The sequence below is a fragment of the Vigna unguiculata genome, chromosome 9 (genome assembly GCF_037176805.1).
Source record: "Vigna unguiculata cultivar grain cowpea cultivar isolate G323 ecotype 2 chromosome 9, ASM3717680v1, whole genome shotgun sequence".
NCBI lineage: Eukaryota > Viridiplantae > Streptophyta > Magnoliopsida > Fabales > Fabaceae > Vigna > Vigna unguiculata.
In genome coordinates this window covers 14,302,092-14,326,049 of record NC_140800.1, presented here as the reverse complement: position 1 = coordinate 14,326,049, position 23,958 = coordinate 14,302,092, and the positions used below count along the sequence as shown (strand labels likewise).

At 38.2% G+C, this 23,958-nt stretch overlaps 1 protein-coding gene and 1 long non-coding RNA gene across 2 annotated transcripts; both read left to right on the top strand.

The window, feature by feature from the left end:
• The first annotated feature begins 10,360 nt into the window (after positions 1-10,360).
• Positions 10,361-12,278, top strand: LOC114196331 (phenylacetaldehyde oxime monooxygenase CYP71AN24-like). Its single transcript, XM_028086943.2, has 2 exons — positions 10,361-11,385; positions 11,491-12,278. The coding sequence occupies exons 1-2, from the start codon at positions 10,423-10,425 to the stop codon at positions 12,121-12,123; spliced, it is 1,596 nt and encodes a 531-aa protein (XP_027942744.1). The 5' UTR covers positions 10,361-10,422; the 3' UTR covers positions 12,124-12,278.
• Positions 12,279-22,246: 9,968 nt separating this feature from the next.
• Positions 22,247-23,731, top strand: LOC146883589 (uncharacterized). Its single transcript, XR_014984374.1, has 3 exons — positions 22,247-22,376; positions 22,506-23,000; positions 23,118-23,731. It is a non-coding gene; the product is annotated as an uncharacterized LOC146883589 (long non-coding RNA).
• Positions 23,732-23,958: the final 227 nt, after the last annotated feature.

Here is a 23,958-nt window from a genome sequence, read left to right as displayed (position 1 = left end):
GGTTGAGATGTAAGGCCATGTTTTGGTGGTTGTGAGCTGGGTCGTATAGTTCTCGGCGCAGAGAAGGTTCGCCAATTTCTACTGGTATCATGGCGTCTGCGCCGTATACTAGGCTGAAGGGGGATTCATTAGTTGACGATTGCGGGGTGCATCTGTAGGCCCATAGCACTTCAATTAACTCTTCTGGCCATCGGCCTTTAGCGGTATCCAATCTTTTACGCAGTTCCACGAGGATAACTTTGTTTGCCGCTTCCGCCTGCCCGTTGGTTTGTGGGTGTTCTACAGAACTTGTGATATGTTTGATGCCCAAACCGGTGTAGAATTTTGCTAGTTCCTTGTCGATGAATTGCCGGCCGTTATCTGTTATGATGGTATGCGGTACTCCATATCTGCATATGATGTCCTTCCACACAAACTGCTGGACTTGCTGGGCCGTTATAGTGGTCAATGGTTTGGCTTCAATCCACTTGGTGAAGTAGTCCACGGCTACGATGAGGAACTTAACCTGTCCTTTGCCGGGTGTGAATGGGCCTAGGATGTCCATTCCCCACTTAGCGAATGGCCAGGGGGATAATATGTGGTGTAGCTGCTCTTGTTTTTGATGTATGAGGTTGCCGTGCTTTTGACACGGTTTGCACTTTTTGACGTAGTCTTGGCAGTCCGCTTCTATTGTAGGCCAGAAGTACCCGGCTTTGAGAACTCTTGTGGCCATGGTGCGCGCGCCTGAGTGATAACCGCAAATCCCTTCGTGTAGTTCCTTAATGACGTACTGGGCTTGTTCTGGCGTGACACATTTAAGTAGGGGTTGGCCATATCCGCGTTTGTAGAGGTCGTCGCCTACCATAGTGTACCTGGCGGCCTTGGCCAGCCAAGTTTTGTCCGCGTCGGGTGGGGGGTTGCCAGTTTTGAGGTACTGAACGTAAGGGGTGGTCCAGTTTGGGCTTTGGGTAGGGGTGAGATTGTCTGATGGGGTGTGGGTTAACGTTTGGCAAGTGTGTGTGACGGAGGGTGTGGATAGTGTTTGCTGTAGTAAGGATCGGTTGCGGTTTTTGAGTTTGGTGCTGGCTAATTTGGAAAGGATGTCGGCTCTGACGTTGTCGGTTCTGGGTATGTGTTCGACGCGGACTAGTTCGAAGGCGGATTGGATGATTGCGCGGACCAAATGGTAATATTGTTGGAGGACGGGGTCTTTGATTTGGAACTCGTCGTTCAAATGACCTACTGTGAGTTTGGAGTCGGTTTTACATATTAGCTTCTTGACACCTACTTCACGGGCTAAAGAGAGACCGGCCAGTATAGCTTCGTATTCGGCTTGATTATTCGACGTTTTGAAAGCGAAATGAAGAGATTTCTCGATGAGGATATCGTTGGGGCCTTCCAGTACGATGCCGGCACCTGCACCCCTTGGGTTCGAGGAGCCATCTACATGAAGCGTTCATTGGTCCTCGATAGGTGTTTGTTGTAGGTCGTTGACGAAATCCAAGAGACATTGGGCTTTGATGGGGCCGTGTGGTTCATATCGGATGTTAAATTCGGAGAGCTCCACGGCCCATGACGACATGCGCCCGGCTAAGTCTGGTTTTTGCAATATTTTCTGAATTGGATAATCGGTCTTGACGGTTATGGTGTGGTTTTGGAAATATGGTCGCAAGCGGCGTGCGGCGTGGACCAAGGATAGGGCTAGTTTTTCTACCATTTGGTATCTGGTTTCAGGGTCTTGGAGTGTCCTGCTTACAAAGTAAACAGGGTGCTGGGTGCCTTCTGCTTCTTGGACCAGGGCAGCGCTGACGGTGTGATCGGTGGCCGTGATGTATACTAGCAGGGGTTGGCTAGTGTCAGGTTTGCGGAGGATAGGGGGTGAGGTTAGGGATGCCTTGAGCTTGAGGAATATTTGTTCACAATCTTCAGTCCACGTGAACCGGGCGGATTTCTTTAGGAGCTGAATTATGGGTTGAGTTTGTTCTGCTAGTTTTGGTAGGAAACGGGGTATAGCTGTGAGGCGGCCAATTAATCGCTGTACTTCTTTGATGGTGGTTGGGCTACGCATCTCGATGATAGCCTTGCATTTTTCGGGGTTGACCTCTATGCCGCGCTGAGTTAAAATGAAACCGAGGAATTTACCCCGGTCCACGCCGAATACGCACTTCTCAGGGTTCAGGCGGAGGTTGTACTGGCGCAATGCGGAGAAAACCGCCTCCAAATCTATAGCGTGTTGATGATGGCTTGTGGATTTGACGACCATGTCATCGACGTAGACTTCGACACAGTGTCCTGTGAGGTGGCTGAAGACTTTGTCCATTAGCCGCTGGTAGGTTGCCCCAGCGTTTTTGAGGCTGAAGGGCATGACTCTATAGAAGTAGTTGGCGTCGTCTGTGATGAAAGCGGTTTTGTGCATGTCTGCTGTGGCCATGGGTATTTGGTTATAACCTGAGTATGCGTCCAGGAAGCTAAGTACTTTATTTCCTGCTGCGCCGTCTACAAGGCGGTCGATGTTGGGTAGGGGGTAGGCGTCGCGAGGGCATGCCTTGTTTAGATCTGTGTAGTCCACGCACATCCGCCATTTACCATTGGCCTTCTTCACCAAGACAACGTTAGAGAGCCAGGTGGTGTAATGCGCTTCATCTATGAATCCTGCGCTCAGCAACTTCTCGGTTTCTGTTTTGGCTGCCTGCCTACGTTCTTAACCGAGTTTGCGTTTTTTCTGAGATACGTAGCGGGCTTCTTTATATACCGAGAGCTTGTGGGATGCGACGTTAGGGTCTACCCCTGGGAGGTCGGCGGCTGACCAAGCGAAGAGATCCGTGTTGTTTATGAGGATGAGTGTAATTGTGGCACGCTCATCAAGACTTAAACCAGTGCCCAAGTTGATGGAATGGTCGTTGGGAAGTTCCAGGGGGGTTGTGTCCTCGACTGGTTCGAGGCGGGCATCTCGGCCCATTCTGGGATCAAGGTCTTCGCCGGATAAGGCGATGCGTGAATTAGGTGGTCGCTCGATGTGGTTTGTCTGTTGGATTGGGAGTTGGGGCCTTAAGCTTGCCATGTAGCATTCGCGTGCCAAGCGTTGGGGAACTTCATGGCCAAATGCGGGGTGGAGACGACTGCTCCGAGGGTGTTGAGGGAAGGACGGCCCAAGAGTATGTTGTAGGATGTGGGTGCGTCGACTATTAGGAAGCGGATTGGGATTGTTTTTGTTTGGGTTCCTTCCCGAAAGACGGTATGGAGGTCTATGTAGCCCCGGGTAGAGACTTGTTCGCCGAAAAAGCCGTATATGGGCTCGTCATATGGGATCATAGCGGTGTCAGGGAGTTGCAACTTTTGGTAAGTGGCCTAGTAGAGGATGTCAACTGAGCTGCCTTGGTCTACCAGTACTTTTTTAACGGCGTAGTTTTCGATTTCAACTGTGATGACCATGGGGTCGTCTTGTTGGTGGTCGAGGCCGTGAAAGTCATCATCAGTGAAAACGATGGGGGGCATACGTCGTCTGTGATGGGTTTGGGTGATGTGGTTGATAGATTGTATGTGGCGGAGGTGTTTCTTTCTAGCAGATGAGGTGGAGCCTCCGCTTGCGAAGCCACCAGAGATGGTGTTAATAGTACCTCGCAAGGGGGGGTCGGCAGGGGTGATGTTGGTGTGGGCGGGTTGTGGGTGTTGGTCGTTGGGTTGGGCGGGTTGGTTACCGTGGTTGGCGCTGCTTGGTTGTCGTCTATGGTCGTGTCGTGGGGGGTGGTGGGTTCGAGAGGAAGTGTGGTCATCTCTGTGGATGAAGCGGCGAAAGTGGCCGGCGCGTACCAGTTCTTCGATCTTATCCTGTAGCGCTTTGCACTCTTCTGTAGTGTGACTGTGATTGCGGTGGTATCGACAGTACTTGGTCATGTCAGCGTTGGGGGGGTGGTTGTTTTGCGTGGTGGGGGGAGGAGGTCAGCTTGGAGGGCTTCGTCAAGGATGCGGGAGCGGGCTACTGTGAGTGGGGCGTACCTGGTATAACGTGGTTGGCGGGGTTCACGTGGACGGGTATCGGGGCGCGGGTGAGGCTGTGGGGTGGGATTGGGTACGGGGTTGGGATTGGGGGTGGCGGTGTTGGTGGCATAGTCGTTGCAGAATTTAGTGTGGAGGGTTTGCATTTCCTCCATGCGAACGTAGTCAGCGGCACGCAGCTTGAGTTCGTGCATGGAGGTGGGTGGGTGGAGGTAGACGTTGTTAGCGAAGGGTCCGGGTTGCAGGGTGAGGGTCATGCATTGGAGTATCATTTCCTGGTTAAGGTGTGGTGTGCGAAGGGCTGCTTTACTGAAGCGGTCGATGAACGTTCTGAGAGGTTCGTTGGGCTCCTGTCTGATGCCCAGTAAGGACATGGTGGTGGTTTGGTGAGGGCGGCTGCCGGCGAAATGTGTGGAGAACATGTGGGAAAGGGTATCGAAATTATCAATGGAGTAGGGTGGGAGGGTGGTGAACCACTCTAGGGCGGGGCCTTTGAGTGTTGTGGGGAAAGCTTTGCAGAAGACTGCGTCATGGGATGTATACAGAGCAACGTGTGTGATGTAAACTTTCAGGTGTTCATCGAGGTCGGTTTCGCCAGTGTAGCGATCGAGGTTGAATGGTTCCCACTGGGTTGGGAGAGGGGTGTTAGCGATAAAGTCTGTGAACGGGTGGCGGCGTCTGGGCTGGTGGGGGGGAGAATGTGGGGTGGGAGTGGGTGGTTGATCATGGTTGGGAAGGTGGAGGTGATGTTATGAGGAGGGATGTGGGTTGTGGGAAGATATGGGGGGTTGTAGGGTGGGACGTATGCGGTGTGAAGCGTAGTGGGTATGTTGTGGGGAACGTGGGTTGGTGAGGGTGTTGTAAGTCCTGGGTGACTGGGTGGGAAGTGTTGGGGGTGTGTGGTAGTGAGAGGGGTTTGTTGGGTGGAGGTGAAGGTGTGGGGGGTGGGGTTGTATTCACTTTCTTCCTCTGTAGGTTGGAAAGCCGGAGACTTCACAGCTTCAGAGGTCTCTTTGGCTTTTCCTTTCAGGTCGGCATCTGCCTCGATCTTCCTCCTGAGGCGGGAGTTCTCTTGTCTGAGCGCTTCCATCTCTTCAGGTTTGCAAGTTCCTCTTGCATCTTCATCTGGCCGTCTAGGATGGCGGTAAGGTCAGGGGTGATGCCAGAAGGTCCAGAGGGACCAACGTCAACTTGCTTGCTAGCTCCAGCTTTGCTGCGGGTAGAAACCATCTTCAGAGAAAAGCGGGTACTAAGGGTGTTCGTCTCGTGTCCCACGGTGGGCGCCAATTGTTTCTGCAGAGAACAAAGAAGAAGTCAGACACAAGAGTCACCTTACCATGTAATCCGCTATCTCCTCTGTTGGCCTCTTCCCATTAGATAGATGTCGGCTTGAACCCAGGAGGGGTTACCTGCAGAAGAATCTCCGAAGCTCAAGTAAGTCAAAGTTCTTAAAGAGTCAAATTAGCAATTAATGAATTCGTACCTTTAAGGGATGGGGTCCACGTGTATTTATAGACATTAATGACGTTTGACCATTTCATGGGCTGGGCCTTGACTTGGGCTCTAGCTTGGGCCCCAGCTTGGGCCATGAGTGGGCCTGGTCTTAAAACAGGTTCCAAAGGTGTATTGAAGTGGGTTAGCCTTCTAGGCAAGTAGTCGGTTTTGGCCGGCTACCTGCCTAGATGGCTAGTGCTGGTGGTGTCCGGGTACTAGATGGTATGTGGTTTTGACGTGTGTACTATTTACTTGATTGAGTTTGGTTAGGTACGGTACAGTCAAGAAAGTAAAAGAATGAAATATATTCATCAAGATATTTTTGCAATAGATCTAGATAAATTTTTGAATTCTTCTAATAATAGTATTTTGTGATAATCGTATATTCTAAAGTTTGAAACTACTTGTTACGTATTGATATCAGTTAAGAATTTATGATTTTCCATATATGATGCTTTTCCCAAATTATTGAAATCCTAATTTGAAATTATGGAATTTAGAGAGTTTAAATTTGGAGTTTAATTGGAAATTGTATGCATTGAAGGTGGAAATAAATTTTCCCACACGCGCATGTTAGGTTTTAAATGTTTAACTTTGAATTTGAAAAATGCATCACACGCCCCGACACACATGGTGCTTTACTTTATATGTTATTGCTAGTTTGACTTGGATGAAGAAAAATTCAATTAAATTGAATTCCACGTGAGTTGAAATTGAATTGAAAGGTGAATTCAATTTATTAAGGCTTTGAATTTAAAAGACATGTTCACTATTCGTAAAGGTATCAAATTGATTTAGGAATTAATTGTATGGTAAATTTGTAACCAACAAATGATCAAATTTATTTTATGCTTTAATTAATTATAGATATATAATTGGTTTATTATGGGTTAATAGAAATTTATTGTAATAAGGCATTTATGCAGATGAACTTGCTTATAACTAATAATATAAAAGTTTAATTACTTATTTGGTCATGTCAAGTTGGTCCTCCAATTTGTTAGTCTCAATTTAGTCCTGATTTGTGAAAATTGATACAATTTGATCTTTATTTGTGAAAAATTTATGCAATATGATCCTTTTCGTTAAATTTCTTAAAAAATTCAATGATTTTTCATCAAAATTAAAGTTGTTAATAAGGATCGTTTGTTTGTTTATGTAATTTACATAATCCTAACGACACTTTTGATAAAACTATATAATCTTTCAAAATAAAGTAAAAACATATACAAAATATTTGTAAAAATACTTTAAGATGACAATATAATTGAGATGTCAAATTTCATAGTAATGTCTAACATTAATTTTGCAAAAAAAAAATATATGTAAAAACACAAATGTTTAATAAAAAGAATCACAAATAAACTTTAATATCTATTTATTTTTGTGTGCGTAGTATATGTACCTCATGTTACAATACATGTAAGAGTAAACTATTCAATATGATTTAATACAAGACTTATTTATACATTTATAAGTGAAACCCAAGAATAACGAATTACAGTAAGTTTGTTACAGTTTTTGTCGCACATCTACACATATGTCCGTATGTAATAATTTTTCTCAGAACTTCTTACCACTTGATATCTTAGTCTATGTCACTAAGAATGATCAATAGAACGGGATGGGATGACGAAGATGGAGATAAGTGGGTGTTGGTTGATGAAAATAACACGTAGGGGTTAGGTGTTAATGACTATATGGACTCTAAGTCCATGATGTTCTTTGTCCCAAGTCAAAGACACTTTAAGCTAGAGTTTGGTTTTTCTTATTCTCTTGTAATAGTGTTTTGAGGTATAGTTAAATTTTTACTCTGAAGGGTATGGGTGCACTTGGGGCCAAAGGGTCAAGAGTGTTTTATGTGTGATATACAAATTTTCACATGGTGATTATTCTCTGATAGTCATGTTTTTTCTTTGATTTTGGAGTTTTCACGTTATATTCTTGTGTTCTTTATTTTTATCTTATTTCTCTCCTAAAGGGTGATTTTTGGAGATAAAGGGGGTGATGTTCTTAATTGATGATGCATTTTTCTCAACAGTGGGTATTGAGATGAGTACGAGGACATGTACGAAGCAAATATGTACATCTCATGTTCATTCCCATACCCAATTAAAAAAATGGGTATTACTCGTATTCATACCAAATTAAAAGATTAAGTATTAAACACTATGGCCTCGGTTCAATTAATAACCGAGGCATATAGCCCTATTTGGCCCCGATTCAATGCCACCCGAGGCCAAAGACGTAACGGCTAGTGGCATTTTTGAAATATCCAACCACGCTTTTGGCATCGGTTTTTGTGAACCGAAGCATACACCAGTGCAGAAAAGGATATTTACCCCGATTATTTTGACTATTTGGCCTCGGTTTAAAAACCGGGGCATATACTACCGAGGAAAAAAAGTTACCTTTTTGTCCCGTCTCCTAACCGAGGCATAATTCGCAATTACTACCTCGGGTATGATACAACCGAGGCATAATACTGATAAAATTTGAAAAAAAAATTGCGAATCTACTGAGGGGCACCACTGCAGATGGGTTGCTGAAACCTTTTGAAATCTCTCATCAACCTCTTCCTCATAGGACTCGAACAGTCACAAAGAGAAAACAAAAGCAATCATCATAGGGCAAAACCTCAAGCCAAGAACATGAAAAAAACCAATTAAATTTTCATTAATCTCATACTCCAGAAACAGAACATCAAACTCCAATTTAAAATTGGTGAGAATTTTGAAGAAACCCTAAAATTAGGGGGCTTTGATGTAGATCCACCCTCTGTATCAATCACCCAATGTTCAAACAATAAAAACCAAAACTTGGAACAAACAAGCAACTAACTAGCGTCAACTACAACTACAATAGCGGCAAGCGCGACGACAATGGCAAGTGCGGCGGTGGCACAACTGCAACAGCCTCCCTCACTCCCTCTCACTAGCGTTGACGTAACAACAGCGACAGTGGTTTTCGAAGAAATAAACCCAACAACAACGGCGACAATGATGTTCTCCCAACCCAACAGCAGCGGCGACAATGATCTCCCAACCCAACAACAGCAGCGTTCGTGTGCTGGTGCAGGACAAGAAGATGTAGAGTGGCGTGGTGGTGGTGCTGAAAACGCGAAGAAGAAGATGTGGGCCGCACTAGGGTTTTGTCAAACGCGGAGGAGAAGAAGAAAAAATGAAGAAGGAGAAGAAGGGTTCTGTCTAAAATAATTGTAAAAGTTTATATACGGCCTCGGTCCAAATCACACCCGAGGCATAACCACCAATTCCACTAATTTTGTCTCGGTTATTTTGACACCCGAGGCATAAAAGTTTATTTTAATTTCAAAAATGCCACCGCGTTTTAATATGCCTTGTTTCCTTTTAAGCACTTTTTGGCACCAGTTTTTTCTTAACCGAAGCCTATAACCCTTTTTGGCACCGGTTTTTTTTTAACCGAAGCCTATAACCCCTTTTGGCCTCGGGTTTTTCTTGAACCGAGGCATAAAAGTTGCCTGAAATTGCAAAAATGCCACCGCGCCGTTATATGCTTCGGGTCCTTGCCACCCGAGGCCTATAAGGCGAGGTAAAAACGCAATTCTGCACTAGTGATATAACCCTCTTTTGCTTCGAGTTTTCTCTAAATTGAGGCATAAAAGTTGCCTAGAATTACAAAAATGTTACTGCTTCATTATATGCTTTGGTTCTTGGACAACCGAGGATATAAGGCGGGTTAAAAAGAAAAATCTGCACTAATGCTTAGTCAATGTGGATATTTCCTATTAAAATGAAGACATATTTGGAGAATATTCATGGGATGAATCTATTTGTATATGTGACTCAAATAATCACTAAGAGAATCTATATTACAACTTAGGTGTGAATGTTTAATACACAAATCAAACAATAAATTCACATATATTCACATAACACCACAAATTCATATAAGTTTTATTTAATAATCTTTTTCATACAAGATAACTCACTCAAACAACATCACAAATTAATTAAATATATAAACAAATTTTCACGTACCATTTATAATAATCATTCAAATAATATCCCTTACGTAGACAAGAGGAGAAAAAGAAATAAATAAGAAATAAATAATAAATAAAAAACCATTAATTGTTTTCTTCTTAATTTGAGTGAAAAATTTCAAATTTTATTTACAATTTTTCTCACCAATTGTTTCAATATACCAACGTCTAAACGTGTTAACCCTGTATATAACGATAATTATAAAAAAAGATAAATAACAGTATTTTATATAAGAAACACATTAACATAACCTAACTTCAAAGTATTACTTATTAATATTCCTTTCACACCTTGAATTTGATGTAATACAGCCACACCACCATATGAAATCCTCTTGTAGTGTAATTATATATAGCCACTAATTAATTTTAGGGTAATTTTAACATAAAATTTAAATTTAAAACTTAAAATGAACTAATTAATCTCCTTCACTTCACTGATTCTGATGAATTATAATTATTTGTTCTTATATAAAATGACGGGACATAAAGTATAATAAAAGATAAAATAGTTATTTCATTCCAGCCAGTGGCATAATTCTTATGTTCTATTAGCAAAATATTCTTTCTAATTCCTATTTTTACAATTTTTAACTCGTTTTAGTTTCTGCAAATGTATTAATCATACCATATCTCTGAGAACAGATGCTAAAAAAGATTTAAATATAGGAACTAAATCTAAAAGATTTTTGTGCATGTATAATTAAGAAAAAAAAAAAAAACTGTATACGTCTGCAGCTAACGTTATTTATTTCGATATTATTTTATCGTAAAGGATAACATTTCTGTTCATTCGTGTTTCTGTTATCATATATTTATCTTATTCTATTCATTATATTGAGATTCTATAAATTCTCAACCACCATGGTTATGGAGATGCATACAAACCTACCTCACCAAAATAAAATCCAAGTAACCCTATAGAAACAATGGCTGTTCAAGTTCAACCATTATTTTCACTTTTAGAGGAATTGGCAAACCAGCTAAATACCTCTTACAAAGCCATGTTGTTGTTCTTCTTAAGCCTCCTTTTTGTTCTTACTAACCAAAGAAGAAGAAGAAGAAACAAGTCAAATTTGCCTCCTTCACCACCAAAACTACCTATAATTGGAAATCTTCATCAACTGGGCACTCTCCCACACCGCTCCTTCCAAGCACTGTCTCGCAAGTATGGTCCTATCATGTTTCTGAAATTAGGCCAAACTCCAACTCTTGTGGTTTCATCAGCTGATGTGGCCAAAGAAGTTTACAAAACACATGATCTTGCTTTCTCCAATAAGCCTCAGACCACAGCCGTGAAAATCATCATGTATGGGTGCATGGATGTGGCTTTTTCACCCTACGGGGAAGAGTGGAGACAGAAAAGGAAGATCTGTGTTCTTGAGCTTCTAAGCACCAAAAGGGTGCAATCCTTTCAGTCCATTCGAGAAGAAGAAGTTGCAGCCATGCTTGGTGTCGTACGTGAAGCATGCAGCGCGGGAAAAACGTCTTCTTGCGTGAATCTTACTGAGATTCTGATTGAAACCTCCAACAACATAATGTCTAGATGTGTTCTTGGAAGAAAGTATGATAACCCAGATGGTGGAATCAGCTTTGGAGAGCTGGGAAGAAAGATGATGAAACATTTGGCCACTTTCTCTGTTGGAGATTTCTTTCCTTTGTTAGGTTGGATTGACGTTCTTTCTGGCCAAGTACCAGAATTTAAGGCCACTTTCAGGGCATTAGATTCTTTCTTTGATCAGTTAATTGCTGAACGCAAGACAATAATGAACATGGAAAGTTACCAATCTGATCGTAACAAAGACTTCGTGGATTCACTCCTTCAAATTCAAGATGGTGCAGGGAAATATGATTTTCAGCTTACACACGATGACGTCAAGGCAATCCTTATGGTACAACTCATGATTTAAATCTTCAATTCTTATGGATAACTTCTCTAACAGTAAAATATAATGCTTAAATTTATGTTTAAGAATCCATGATCTACACAATTTCAGGACATATTTGCTGGAGGAAGTGACACTACTTCAACTCTTCTGGAATGGGTATTTGCGGCGCTATTGAATAATCCTGCTACCATGAAGAGAGCTCAAGAAGAAGTAAGAAGAGTTGTTGGGGATAAACTAAAAGTGGAAGAGAATGATTTGAATGAAATGAATTATCTGAAATGTGTAGTGAAAGAAACTCTGAGATTATATCCACCTGCTCCTCTTTTGATACCCCGAGAAACATTATCTGATGTAAAAGTGAAAGGTTTCGATATTCCATCCAAAACAAGAGTGTTTGTGAATGCATGGGCGATTCAGAGGGACCCTGAAATTTGGAACAGGCCTGAAGAGTTTCTTCCCGAGAGGTTTGAAGAAGAGCCAGAAGTTGATTTCAGAGGAAATGATTTGCAGTTTATACCCTTTGGTTCTGGGAGAAGAGGGTGCATTGGAATTTCATTTGCACTTGCTTCCGCTGAGTATATCCTTGCTAATCTCCTCTACTGGTTTGATTGGAAGATTCCTCATGAGACTGGTAAACCAATGCAAGATGTAGACATGACTGAGATATGGGGACTCACTGTCATCAAGAAACTACCACTTCATCTTCAACCTCAACTAAACTCCTTTGGTGTCTACAATTAATGCCGCTTTACTTCTTTTTCTCTTCTGTTGTCTTTATAAGTTGTTTTTATTTTCCGCTTTTTGTTCTAAGTAATGTCATTTGGTAAAGAAAATAGTTAAGTGCAGGCATGACGGTTAGGTAAACATAAATCGAATAAAATTATATGGGTTGTTTATATGGGATTTTTAAGCCTAACTCAACTCTACAAAACAAGCTTGTAAGGTGAGGTTTGCACCTCACTTATATACTATGAAATTGCCTTATCTCTAGTCGATGTGGGACTTTCAACACACCCCCCTCACGCTGAGATATATTCATCTCGTGCGTGGGACAAGAAATTAATGGGTGGTCCGTTAGCGGTCCGATATCGGGTGGAACAGAAATGTCCAAGAAAGTTCGCTAGGATAGGCTTTAACCTGGCTCTGATACCATGTTAGAAGTGGGCTTCTTAAGCCTAACTCAAACCCACAAAACCGGCTTGTAAGGTGAGGTTTGCACCTCACTTATATACTATGAAATTGCCTTATCTCTAGTCGATGTGGGACTTCCAACAGCGCCCGAATGATATGGTGTTTGAAGATTTAATGAAGATAAATGAAGTCATTGTCTTGGAACATGTTGGAACCATGCTTACATTGATGAAGATGTGGAGATTTGATGTTTCACTTGTTGATCAAGCCTTGTGTGTGTGCTCTCTATCTGGACTATTCATTGGGAAAACAAGCTTGAAGAATTGTAATCTTGATGTAGACTATTTTGCATTAATTAGATGTATAGGGTCTTAGGTGTGTCTTTTAATATGTTGAAATGTTTTTCAACAGATTCAATAGTATCTTTTAATATGTTGAATGAGTTTTTAACATATTGAAAGGTTTGTTGTAGTAGTCTTAACAAGTACATATTTAATCAGTTGATTTATTTTGTAATCGACTGATTTCACTTATGCTAAGTGAAATCAATCGATTAATTTGAAAATCAACCAGTTGAATTTTGTAACAATTTAACTATAAAAGTTTTATTTTTCGAAAGAGAGCTAAGAAGACCATTTATTAGCGCAAAAACTATCTAGAATCTATGGAACTCTCTCTCTTTCGTGATCATACAATGTGCAGCTGTTGAAATTGATCTTGGAGCTTTTTGCTTGGTGTTTTAAAGCTTGAAGAAAGTGGTTTTAGTAGGCAAGGCTATGCTACCACTGAGATTTGGTCTTTCTTAAGCTTTTAGGTTATACCTAGAGGTTTTCCAAGTCTGCAAGAGGTGCCTTGTTGTGCTAGTATGATTCTTGTGTGATTCAAGAGTGATTGTGTGATGTTCTTACATATCTTGAAAGTGTAATGTTGTAAACTTTGTAAATCTTTTGAAATAGTGCAAAGTCAGGCTCGGGTTGCCTTGACTAATTGGATGTAGCTCAGGTTTAAGTGAACTAGTATAAACATCTTGTGCATTGCTTTTTTTCTCTCTAACCCTTCTATCTTTGTATTGCATTTTAAAGTTTAAAGAAATTCGAATTGAACCATCTTTGTGATATTCTTGTGTGCTCTACCATGATCTAAAGCTTTGCTCATGTTTGTATAACTCATAGGAATCAATCTTGTTTGATCTTTCATATTGTTATTGGCTTAAATCACAAATTCCCATTTCTCCAATTTTCCCAGTTTTTCAGTTGACTATATTTGTGATTTAATATGTTGATTCTATCAATATTGTATCTGTTTGATGAAATCAATCGGCTATCTTTGTTTTTAATCGATTGAAAGTGTCTAGTCCAGGAGTGTTTGCATCCATACTTCGTGGTTGATTTGATTCAATTGAAAACTGTTTTAGGATTTTAAAAGTTAACATTTTTTTAACTATCCAATTCAACCCCCTTTAACATTTCAACCATTTCAATACTTATAGTTTATGGGTAGTTAATTTGTTTAGGAGTTCTGTTTGTTTTAGAGTGCAGGGGTCATAGGTTTATTGTATTGGTTAATAGGTAATAATTGCGTCTTGATGACAAAGTTTAAGTCTTGGAGATGAAAAGCCAAAATAGAGTTTAAATTGTAATGTTTTGTTTATATAAAAAATATAAGGAAGTGAATAAGTTTTATTCACATAATGGCTTATTTGCTAACAAAGTGGTATAAGAGCCATTTAGCTTAAGTATCTGAGTGGCAAAAAGGAGAGACAACTAGAGAGCTTAAGAGTTTGAGTGTTTGAAAAAAAAGGAGTGAAATGGTCAATCTTACTAACAATATATCTCTGCCTAAGTTGACAAAGGTGATCAATTATGAAAATTAGAGTCTCAAAATGAAGGATCTTAGCTCCCAAAAAATTGGGAGGTGGTTGAAGATGGTTTTCAAGAACCAACCAACACCACAAATTGCTCAAACACCAAGTTGAAAGCATTGAAAGAAACGTGTGCGAAGGACAAGGCAACTTTGTACATCCTTTATCAAGCTGTGGACGAGTTCAGCTTTGAGAAGATTGCAAATGCCAAATCTTAAAAAAGCATGGGAGAGTGAACGAGTGAAGTATGTGTGATTTCAAACACTAAGAAAAGAGTTGGAGAGCATGAGAATGAAGGAAACAGAGGGAGTAAATGAGTACATTAATAGGGTTAAAACCATGGCGAACCAACTCGGCAGAAACGGAGAGGCGTTGCCTGCTAGCCGAGTGGTGGAGAAGATTATAAGGTCGTTGACTAACAACTTCGAGAATATGGTGTGCACGATTGAGGAGTCCAAGGACTTGTCAACGCTCTTGGTTGAAGAGCTTGCTGGATCCCTTTTGGCACATGAGCAACGAAGAAGAAGAAGTGTGAGCCACTTGAAAAAGAACAACTCCAAATGAAGGGAGAGACTCATAACACTCAAGGCAAAGGAGGATACCAAGGAGGCTCATAACACTTAAGGCCAAGTTAATGAAGAAGAAAAAGAACAATTCAGTCAACAAAATTGGCATGGAAGAGGACGAGGTCCATGAAGACGAGGTCGGTCAAGCAACTCAAACATTGAGTGCTTTAAGTGTGGCAAGTATGGACACTATACAAATGACTATTACTCAAACAAGTGCTTTAGTTGCGATAAGGTCGGGCATTTTGCAACGACCTAAGAGTGGAAAGGAAGAGACAATCAACCTTGTAGAAGAAGTTGAAGAAGAAGCTACTTTGTTAATAATAGAACATAGCTTGGGAGGTGAGCACAAACAATTGGAGAACTCAATAAAATAGCCAAGTAGTGTGGTGAACTCGGAAAAACAACTGAGTAACGTGGATAGGCTTGCTAGGCAACTAAGTAGTTCAGATAGGGGTAAGGAAAGCTCAAATAGCCCAATAAGGGGCACGAAAAGCTCAGATAGCCAGGGGAGTCGCTTTGACAACTTGCATAGCTCGGTAGAGCATGTGGATAGCTCGATGGAGTCAGTGGACAACTCAAAAGGAGATCAATATATTGATATGAAAACAGGTAAGAACAAGTCGGATAATGAGAGCGAAGTACATGTCAGCAAAAAAGAAGAAAAAGTGGGCCAAAGAGAAGAGCAAGTCAACTACGAATATAGTGAAGAACCTAACTATAAAGGAAAGGAGTAAGATTAATGCGGACTGCACATGGCAAAGCCGAGATGAAGGGTAGAAAAACTAATATAGAGAAGAATTTAAGTTTAAGGGGAAGTTTTGTTAGGTAAACTTATTAGGAATAAAATTAAATAGGTTGTTTATAGGTAGTTAATTTGTTTAGGAGTTTGGTGTGTTTTAGAGTGCAAGGGTCATAGGTTTATTGTATTGGTTAATAGGTAATAATTGTGTCTTAATGACAGAGTTCAAGGCTTGGAGATGAAAAGCCTAAATAGAGTCTATAAATTGTAATGTTTTGTTTATATAAATAAATACAAGGAATTGAATAAGTTTATTCACATAAAGGTTTATTTGCTAACAATGACAACACCAATTTAAGGTCAATGTCTTGTGTGTATGATAAACATTAAATAAAAGTATGAATAAATAAATGCAGCTGAACTCTTTTGTTGATGGTGTGATGCCATTTATTAGATTCTGGCAAATGGCTTTTTGTTTACGCAATTAGTCGGGCACCCTCAACACCATGATGTCTTATGTGTATGATATCTCCAATTCAACCATTCTCTAACGTGTTTCGTTCGTCCTACACCAATGGATGATACATGCAGAAGGCACTCTTATGCTTAAGTTGATAATTGTCTGAGTGCAAGGATATTAAATGCAGTAATCAATGTAAAACACTACCTTACTTGGACCTCTTATTTATACTACTTATAATGGGCTTTTACTTCCCATCAGCCTAATTACAACCAAATCATACTTTAATACAATTACTCAATTGATTTATTTTAAACTATTTTTAGATTAGATAACCACATTGAACGTCAATTGATCGATCATTCACGTTCGAGATCTAAAATCGTCATGACTGAACGACATATACACTAGTCTATTAATCTTGATTGTCTGAAGGGTTAGCCTATAGTATTTAGAGAGTACTTTCAATAAATTGGAGAGTGGTTCTATCCACTTATTTACAAAGTATTTTTAATAAGTTGGAGAGCGATTCTATCCAATTAATATGCCCTGATTTTTTTCCCTTACTTCTAGTTGTACGATCCTGACGATCGTTTTGATCGACCGACACCTTAGTTGGTCCCTTGCTCTTAGATGTCTTGATTGGTCGATCCATACTATACGTTGGCTCCCAAGTTCAACCATTGTTGAAGATTGGATGTGAAGGGCTTTTTATTGTTGGGTATCATTCAAATGTTGGTTGTTGTAACCATTTGACCATACCATCCATGCTATTGAGTCATTTGAAAAGTAACCGTTGGGGCTCAAGAGCTTGGGACGCTTTGGGAAGTCTACTCTTAGTCCCACAGGATGTGAAGCGTCAAATCTTGCCAACTGTTGGATGCGGTTAGATCTAATGGTTCAAGCGATAGGACTGTTCGCCTTCTGTTTTTATAAATAGCAATGGGGTTGGCTTATCATTTTCATATTTTTCCTCTCATATCTCTAATTTTATCGATCATTTTTTTTCTAGAGGTAATTAATAATGTCTACCATTAACATTTCCTTGTTTGAGGAGTCTTCTAGTCGAGAGGGTCGAGGGTATGTTGACGATGCTACCTCATCATCATCGTCGCTAAGATCTTCGTTTGACAACTGAAAGTCAATTAGTATTGCTAAGATAGTAGTTAACAAAATAGAAAGAGTAAAGTCAACCCTAAGTCGTCTCCCAACATACACAAAATTGCTTCTTGACAAATTAGTTCTTATAAAAACTATACAAAAGGGTTAATCAAATAAAATAAGAAATAAAGAAATAAAGTTGGAAAAACATAAAAAGATATAAAATCAATGTTAAAAAAAAAATTGATTCCATTTCTTCTTCAAAATAGATTCATCATTATTTATCTAAGGATTATCGTTCAATTAATTGTTGTCTTAGATTTTCAAATTAATCGATGTGTCAACACCTAATTTCGTCTAAACAAATAAAATATATTTTCAAATTTTAAATGAAATAAATATAAAAAATAAAAATAAAAAGAAATAGAAAAATTTATTTTGGGACCTTCTTTTGGTCCAATTTTTGTTAAAAATAATATTATTTTTTTTTACATTTAGCAGAATTGTTTCTATTCCTACTACCCACTTTCTATTTTTAAAAAAGGAAAATGATTTTTTGACTACTAAATTTTGACAACTTTTTCTTACAATCTTAGGTGGTATCTTTTATGTGGTTCACTAGTTTTCCATTTTTACATTTTCAGTATTTCAAAACCACTTAGAAGATGACACCTTATGTTGTAAAAAAAAGTTGTTAAAATTTAGTAGTTAAGATATCATTCTTCTTTAAAAAATCCAATATCCACTCTCTTTTTCTAATTGTAGTCTTAGATTTTCAAATTAATCGATGTGACAACACATAATTTCTTCTGAACAAATAAAATATATTTTAAAAAGTTTAAATGAAATAAAAATAAAAAAAAATCAATAATTTAAAAGAAAAAGAAAAATTCATTTTGGGGCCTATCCTTTTGGTCCAATTTTTGTTAAAAATCATATTAATTTTTTATTTTTTATTTTTTACATTTAGGACATCCTATTATTTCTATTCCTACTACCCACTCTATTTTTTAAAAAACCCAATACTCACCTGCTACACGTACATCCCTATAGTTTTCTTTTTCACTCACCTAACGCACCTCACCCACTCGAATAGTTCACGTACCCTAAGCTCGTGTAATTAGCCGTTAAGGTTCAACTCTTGATTCTCTTCTCTGTCTATGTTTTGTTTACTGTGAAATCCATGGTTGGAATATTATATGGGTTTTGTGTTGTGTCGTGAATTGTTCGGATTAGATTGTGATTTTGAGGCTACTGATTAGCTGGGTATTGATGATTGAAATGATCGTGTTGAATAAATTGCATAAGTTATATGTTTTGTTCATGATTAGCCTCTGTTTTTGACTCAAATGGTTTCTGTTAAGGGGTATTCTCCGCCACGCCGATGCACTTTTTGCTTTGATAGTATTTTTATTGTTGATGTTGGATCAGAAATATTTGGGTCATTTGGAATTTAGAATTTGGGAACTCATTTATATAACCTTGCTTGTTGCATTGAGGTTCAGTTTTGACATCTTGGGTCTATATTGCTTTTACAGTGACTGGGGGTACCTATGTTTTAAACCGGGGTCTAATGTTCTAATCGAATTCAAGGCTTGATTTGGTTTAATTAAAAGTTGGTCGGAAGGTGTTTCAAGATTAGCAGTAAAGTTCCAAGTAGAAATTGACCCTCTTGTTCGAATAAGTTGATAATTAATTTTATAATTTATTTGTTGAAAGAACCTTGGTTGGGTCTCTAATTTATTTCTAAGGATTTAATTTCGTAGTTATTTTTACCTTGTGTTTTGGAGGCATATGAGGGAGCTAAGCCTGTTCTTTTCATTTTTCTCGTTTTTTGTTCAGAGGTTTTGGGCTGATTAATGATCAAGGGCCCGATGTTCTCGTTTGACTATCAATTTGTGATAGTCAAATGCATGAGTTTATGGAAATTTATAGATTTGACATGTTCTTAAAAATATTATGCCACGTTCAGTGTATTCCGATTCATGCAAATAGTTGGACGTGGGACCCACGTTTCTTTAACCTTTGACATCACAATTTTTTTACGATCATTTGACAATGTCTCTCGTTATTATTCACTCTCTTAAAAAACATTTTTCCTATATAAAATAGGATCATATATACGTTTTCGGGTATGTAACGTTAATTATTTCTTGTACATGTTTTTTTTATGTGGGTCTATATTTAGTAATTTATGGCTTATGAATGATTGATCGCTTGTGTTTGAGATTTTGTTAAATAAGTAATTGGAATGTGCAAGAAATGGGCCTTTGGACCTTAATGAAAAATATTCAGCGGACTCTGTTTTTTGTTAATTTCTTTATTTTATATGGTTTAAATGTCATCTATAAAAATTCATTAATATTCTAGGTTCTATATTTTTGTTCGATTTCTTACTTTAAATTTCATATTAATACAATTGGATATTTGTATGTTCGGCATTGTTAGGTATCTAACCTTGTTATCTAAATATATTTTAAAGATAAGTTTTTGGGACGTTTGTATCGTCATCTGCCATCTACAATAAATGTTTTATATACTTATATGGTCATGGTCATTCGCATCGTTTGACATCCAACTCTTTTATTCAAATATTTTAAAGATAAGTGTTTTGGATGTTTGTATGGTCATCTCTGCCATCTAACACCCCCAATAAATGTTTTGAATATCTATATGGTCATTCGCATCATTTGGTGTCCAACTCTTTTATCCAAATATTTTTAAAGATAAGTTATTTGGATGTTTGTGTGGCCGTCATCTAACATCCCCATAATAAAAGTTTGATTATTTGTGTAATCGTCCGCATCGTCCTAGTTCTCGATACTTTTTCTTCTCTTAAAAATTCTAAAAAATTCAAAACTTTCAAAAATATAAAAATTTCTCATCCCAACTCCCACTAACACTATTTCTTAAAAGGTTTTGTAAGAACTATGTAACAATGATTCTCTATTATGAATAGAGATACGTATGAGTGGATAATTATCTTTGTTGGTCTCATAAAACAAAAAAGAAATATTTTTTATATTATTTTCGGGGAGAATTAAACATCTTGAAAACCACATCATTTTTGTATATCTAGTTAAATGTACCACTTTCGAGTGAGTGTTGTAGAATGTTAATACTACAACATAACTGACTTCCGGACTCAAAATCCAGTTTTGTAGACTTGTCTTATTTCTATGGTTTTCCATAGTTTTTCGGTTTTCCATAGTTTTTCAAAATAAACAACAGTGGTGACTCCCAACATTTCATTTTTGTTTCGAGATAATCATCTTGTCATGATTTAGGTTGTCAAACAATGTAAATTCTCAATTAAATTGTTGGCCTTCTCACTATTAACCAAAGTACATTCTTAATTTTAAAACCAAGAATTTTGTATATTAATCATGGTAAATTTAACCAAAGTACATTCTTAATTAAATATTACTATGCTTAATCATGTCTATTCTTTTACCTCTAATATCAAGCAAAAAACTAATTAATCAATGTACATTCTTAATTAATTCTTGTTGGCATTATCAATTATTGGCAAAAATTATTCAATCACAAGAATGTTTCTAAATTTAATCAAAATACATTCTCAATTAAAATTAAAAACCTTTGGACTCATATAATCAACATGCATATAAATTACAACATCTTAGTGAATAGTTATGATGTAAAAACCATTACACTTTACATGATTCAAAGATAAAAGACAGAGATGAACGAAAACCAAAACAATAATAAAAAGAACAAAGACATTATTATGATCTAACCTCAGAATCCATAGTGAAATTCTAGTGGAACCAACCCTTGAAACTTAACACTCCATGAAATCAAAATAAAATAAAAGTAGAAGAGAGGGTGGAGAGAGAACGAAATTAGGCTTCATTAAGGGTTCCTAAAATCTAAAGTTCTGAACTTGTCTTTTTTTCTTCCCCTTTGTCTCTTTATATAAGACTTAAACTAGGATTTTCTGTTGTTAAAATTTCTCAAATATCTTTAAAATAATCATGAATATCATTTATCTCTTTATAGTTGTTATGAATATATAAAAATATTTGGAGAGATATAGTCATTTTTAAAACTATTTGACAAATATAGTTAGTTGATAATTTCTAATATAATTAAATAAACTAATTACTTAAACATATCTAATAAATTATCTACAATTAATATTTGCATTACTTTTTCAAATCAACCATTTACAATCTCATCCAATTATCTTATATATAATCCAATATCTTCAAAATATATTTATTTTTGTGGAGATCTAAAAAGATTTAAGAAGATCTTGTCATATTTAAGAAGATTTGGTAGTTATTATCTTTTGATATTTTATGGTATAATTAAATAAGATAATTATTTAAAAATATCAAATAAAATATCTAAAGATATATTTTCCCCAAATTATCTTTTATCATAAATATTTATGAATTATCATAGCTTTTTTTTGGAAAAAGATAGAGAAAACTGCAAGGTCCATTTTTGTTGCCTGTTCCCTCTTCTTGGCTTAGCCAAACTTCTTCACCTTTCAAACTTTTCTTGCCATCTTCATGCAATGTTTAACTTGAATTTATCTTTAAGGTTTCATGAAACTTTAATCAATTTATTTTCACACCTCCATGAGCTCAATTTAACTGCAACTGCACTAACATACCTCAAAATATCCAAAGAACATTTACGTAATTAAAAAGTTATTTTTAATATGAATCGTTAAAAACAATCGTTATAGGAAATAACCAAAAGTTAAGAACAAAATTCCAATTAAATAACCAAAAGTAAACATTAAATAAGAGTAAAAATGCACTCACCGGTATGCAAGCTTCTTTATGCGAGCATTGAAGGTTGCACTGACCCAACTTCACCTGAATTCTTGGTCTGCCACTCAAACCTTCCAGATCTTGTGCATGGTGTTAGGCTTAACCCTGACCCTTTGTTCCTCCAACATTTTCGCACTCGCCCGCATGAGAAGAAAGAATGGTTTTCTCGTATAAGCGAGTCAAATAAGTGGCTTAAGACGAGCTTTTTTAAGGTTGCCAAAAAAGAGGCCAATCGGCGATACTTTTTCCACAGCGACGATCGGTCTTAGTTCCCCTATACTGGACTTGGTCTCTCACTCGACGTTGGAAGTGCTTAATCAACTCTCTCGTAGGCTCCCAACCAAATAACTCCTCAAGTGTTATAAGTCTCGAAATATATGTGATGATGTTTTCGGTAAATAGATTTCCTCCATTCAATCTAATGTTTAACTTCGCTACATTTTTTATTGTGTTCCAGATTCATGGCTGCCACCAATCCAAAGAAGGTAGATTTTTATAGCAAGATGTTGGACAAGCATGTCGTGTTGCCTGATGGCTTTAGGACAACACAAACTTCCTAAGACGCGACTCGAACTCACCCTGCTACTGTTCTCCGAACGACAAAGATAGTTATTGACTTGGAGGGGGCTAATCCTCCGGTCCTTAACATTTCAACATTGAAGGTGGTGCGCTCATCCAAGTCAGATCGACGAGATGAAGGCAAGAAAAAGAATGTAAAGAAGACATGACGACAAATCCTCGTCAACCTGCTCTCCCAAATGAAACCACCAAGGCAGTGAGACTTTTCTCCCTTGTGTTGAGATATCTTTAGGACCAAGCTTTGGGTCGATGACAAAGTTTCCTTCAACCTTAACTCAACTAAGAAGGAGGTTTTTAAAGGCTTTTTTGAGGTGGGCAGATTGAATGCTCATGCTGAGCTGAGCGTCCGAGCAGCGTTGCTAAGCCGATGATGGTGGGCAGATTGATCACTTTCTTCCAACTTTAAAAGCCCATTTTCACATGTTGCACATTCATATCTATTGCATGGTCTATATAATTTCAATGTAATTTTGTTTGATGACTATTGCAGATTTGTTTTTATCCTGGTGGACTCAAACTTTGGTTGTTGTAAGCCTTAAAGAACCTTCTTGATCTGAGGACAAATCCTCTTCAAAAAGAAGGGGATGATGAATCCACCCTCAGGCTTATAGTTTCGGCCAATGTTTAGGCCCATTTCTTTTATTTATTTGTTTTTAATTAAATAAATGTTTGTTTTGGACCTTTAATCTATTAGGCCATTATTGCTAATATTGAACTAATCTTTGTGCTTGGTTCGTGCAACCATTACTTTTATGCGTGACATCTTCTGGATCATTAAAAGCTGCTAATCTAGTCCAAACGTTAGCACGAGAAGCCAATTCGCTATTTGAGCTTTCATCACGTGAGGAGCATTCTTTTATACACGGACCATGCTGGAAAGCTTTACCTATTGGGCTGAGATTCATGTCTTCTACCAACCCAATTGAAATCTCGCTCCAGTCCACTTCGTGCTCTTCTTCATGAGAGAAATCAACCAGCCTCATTCACTGAAACGTGCCATCTGCTAGGGTTTTCCTCTCAACCACGCGTTCAGTGTTCTAGTTTCCCCTTCATAGTTGCTCATCTCTCCTTCACGCAACTCACACCTTAGGCTTAGGGTTTATATCTGTTAGGGTTTTGTGCTGCCATACACTTCTCGTCGTTAGGTTAATATAGATGACCATTCTTTCTTCTTTCGTTTTCGCGACTGCCCTTCATCTATAAAAGGTGTAGGCCATTTGTTTGTAAGACAACTTTGATGAATATAGTGTGGTTTATCCTCTTTCTAAAAGCTCAAACCCTAACCTAGATAAGGTATTCACCTCGTCTGGTTGCCCTAAAACAATGAGAGT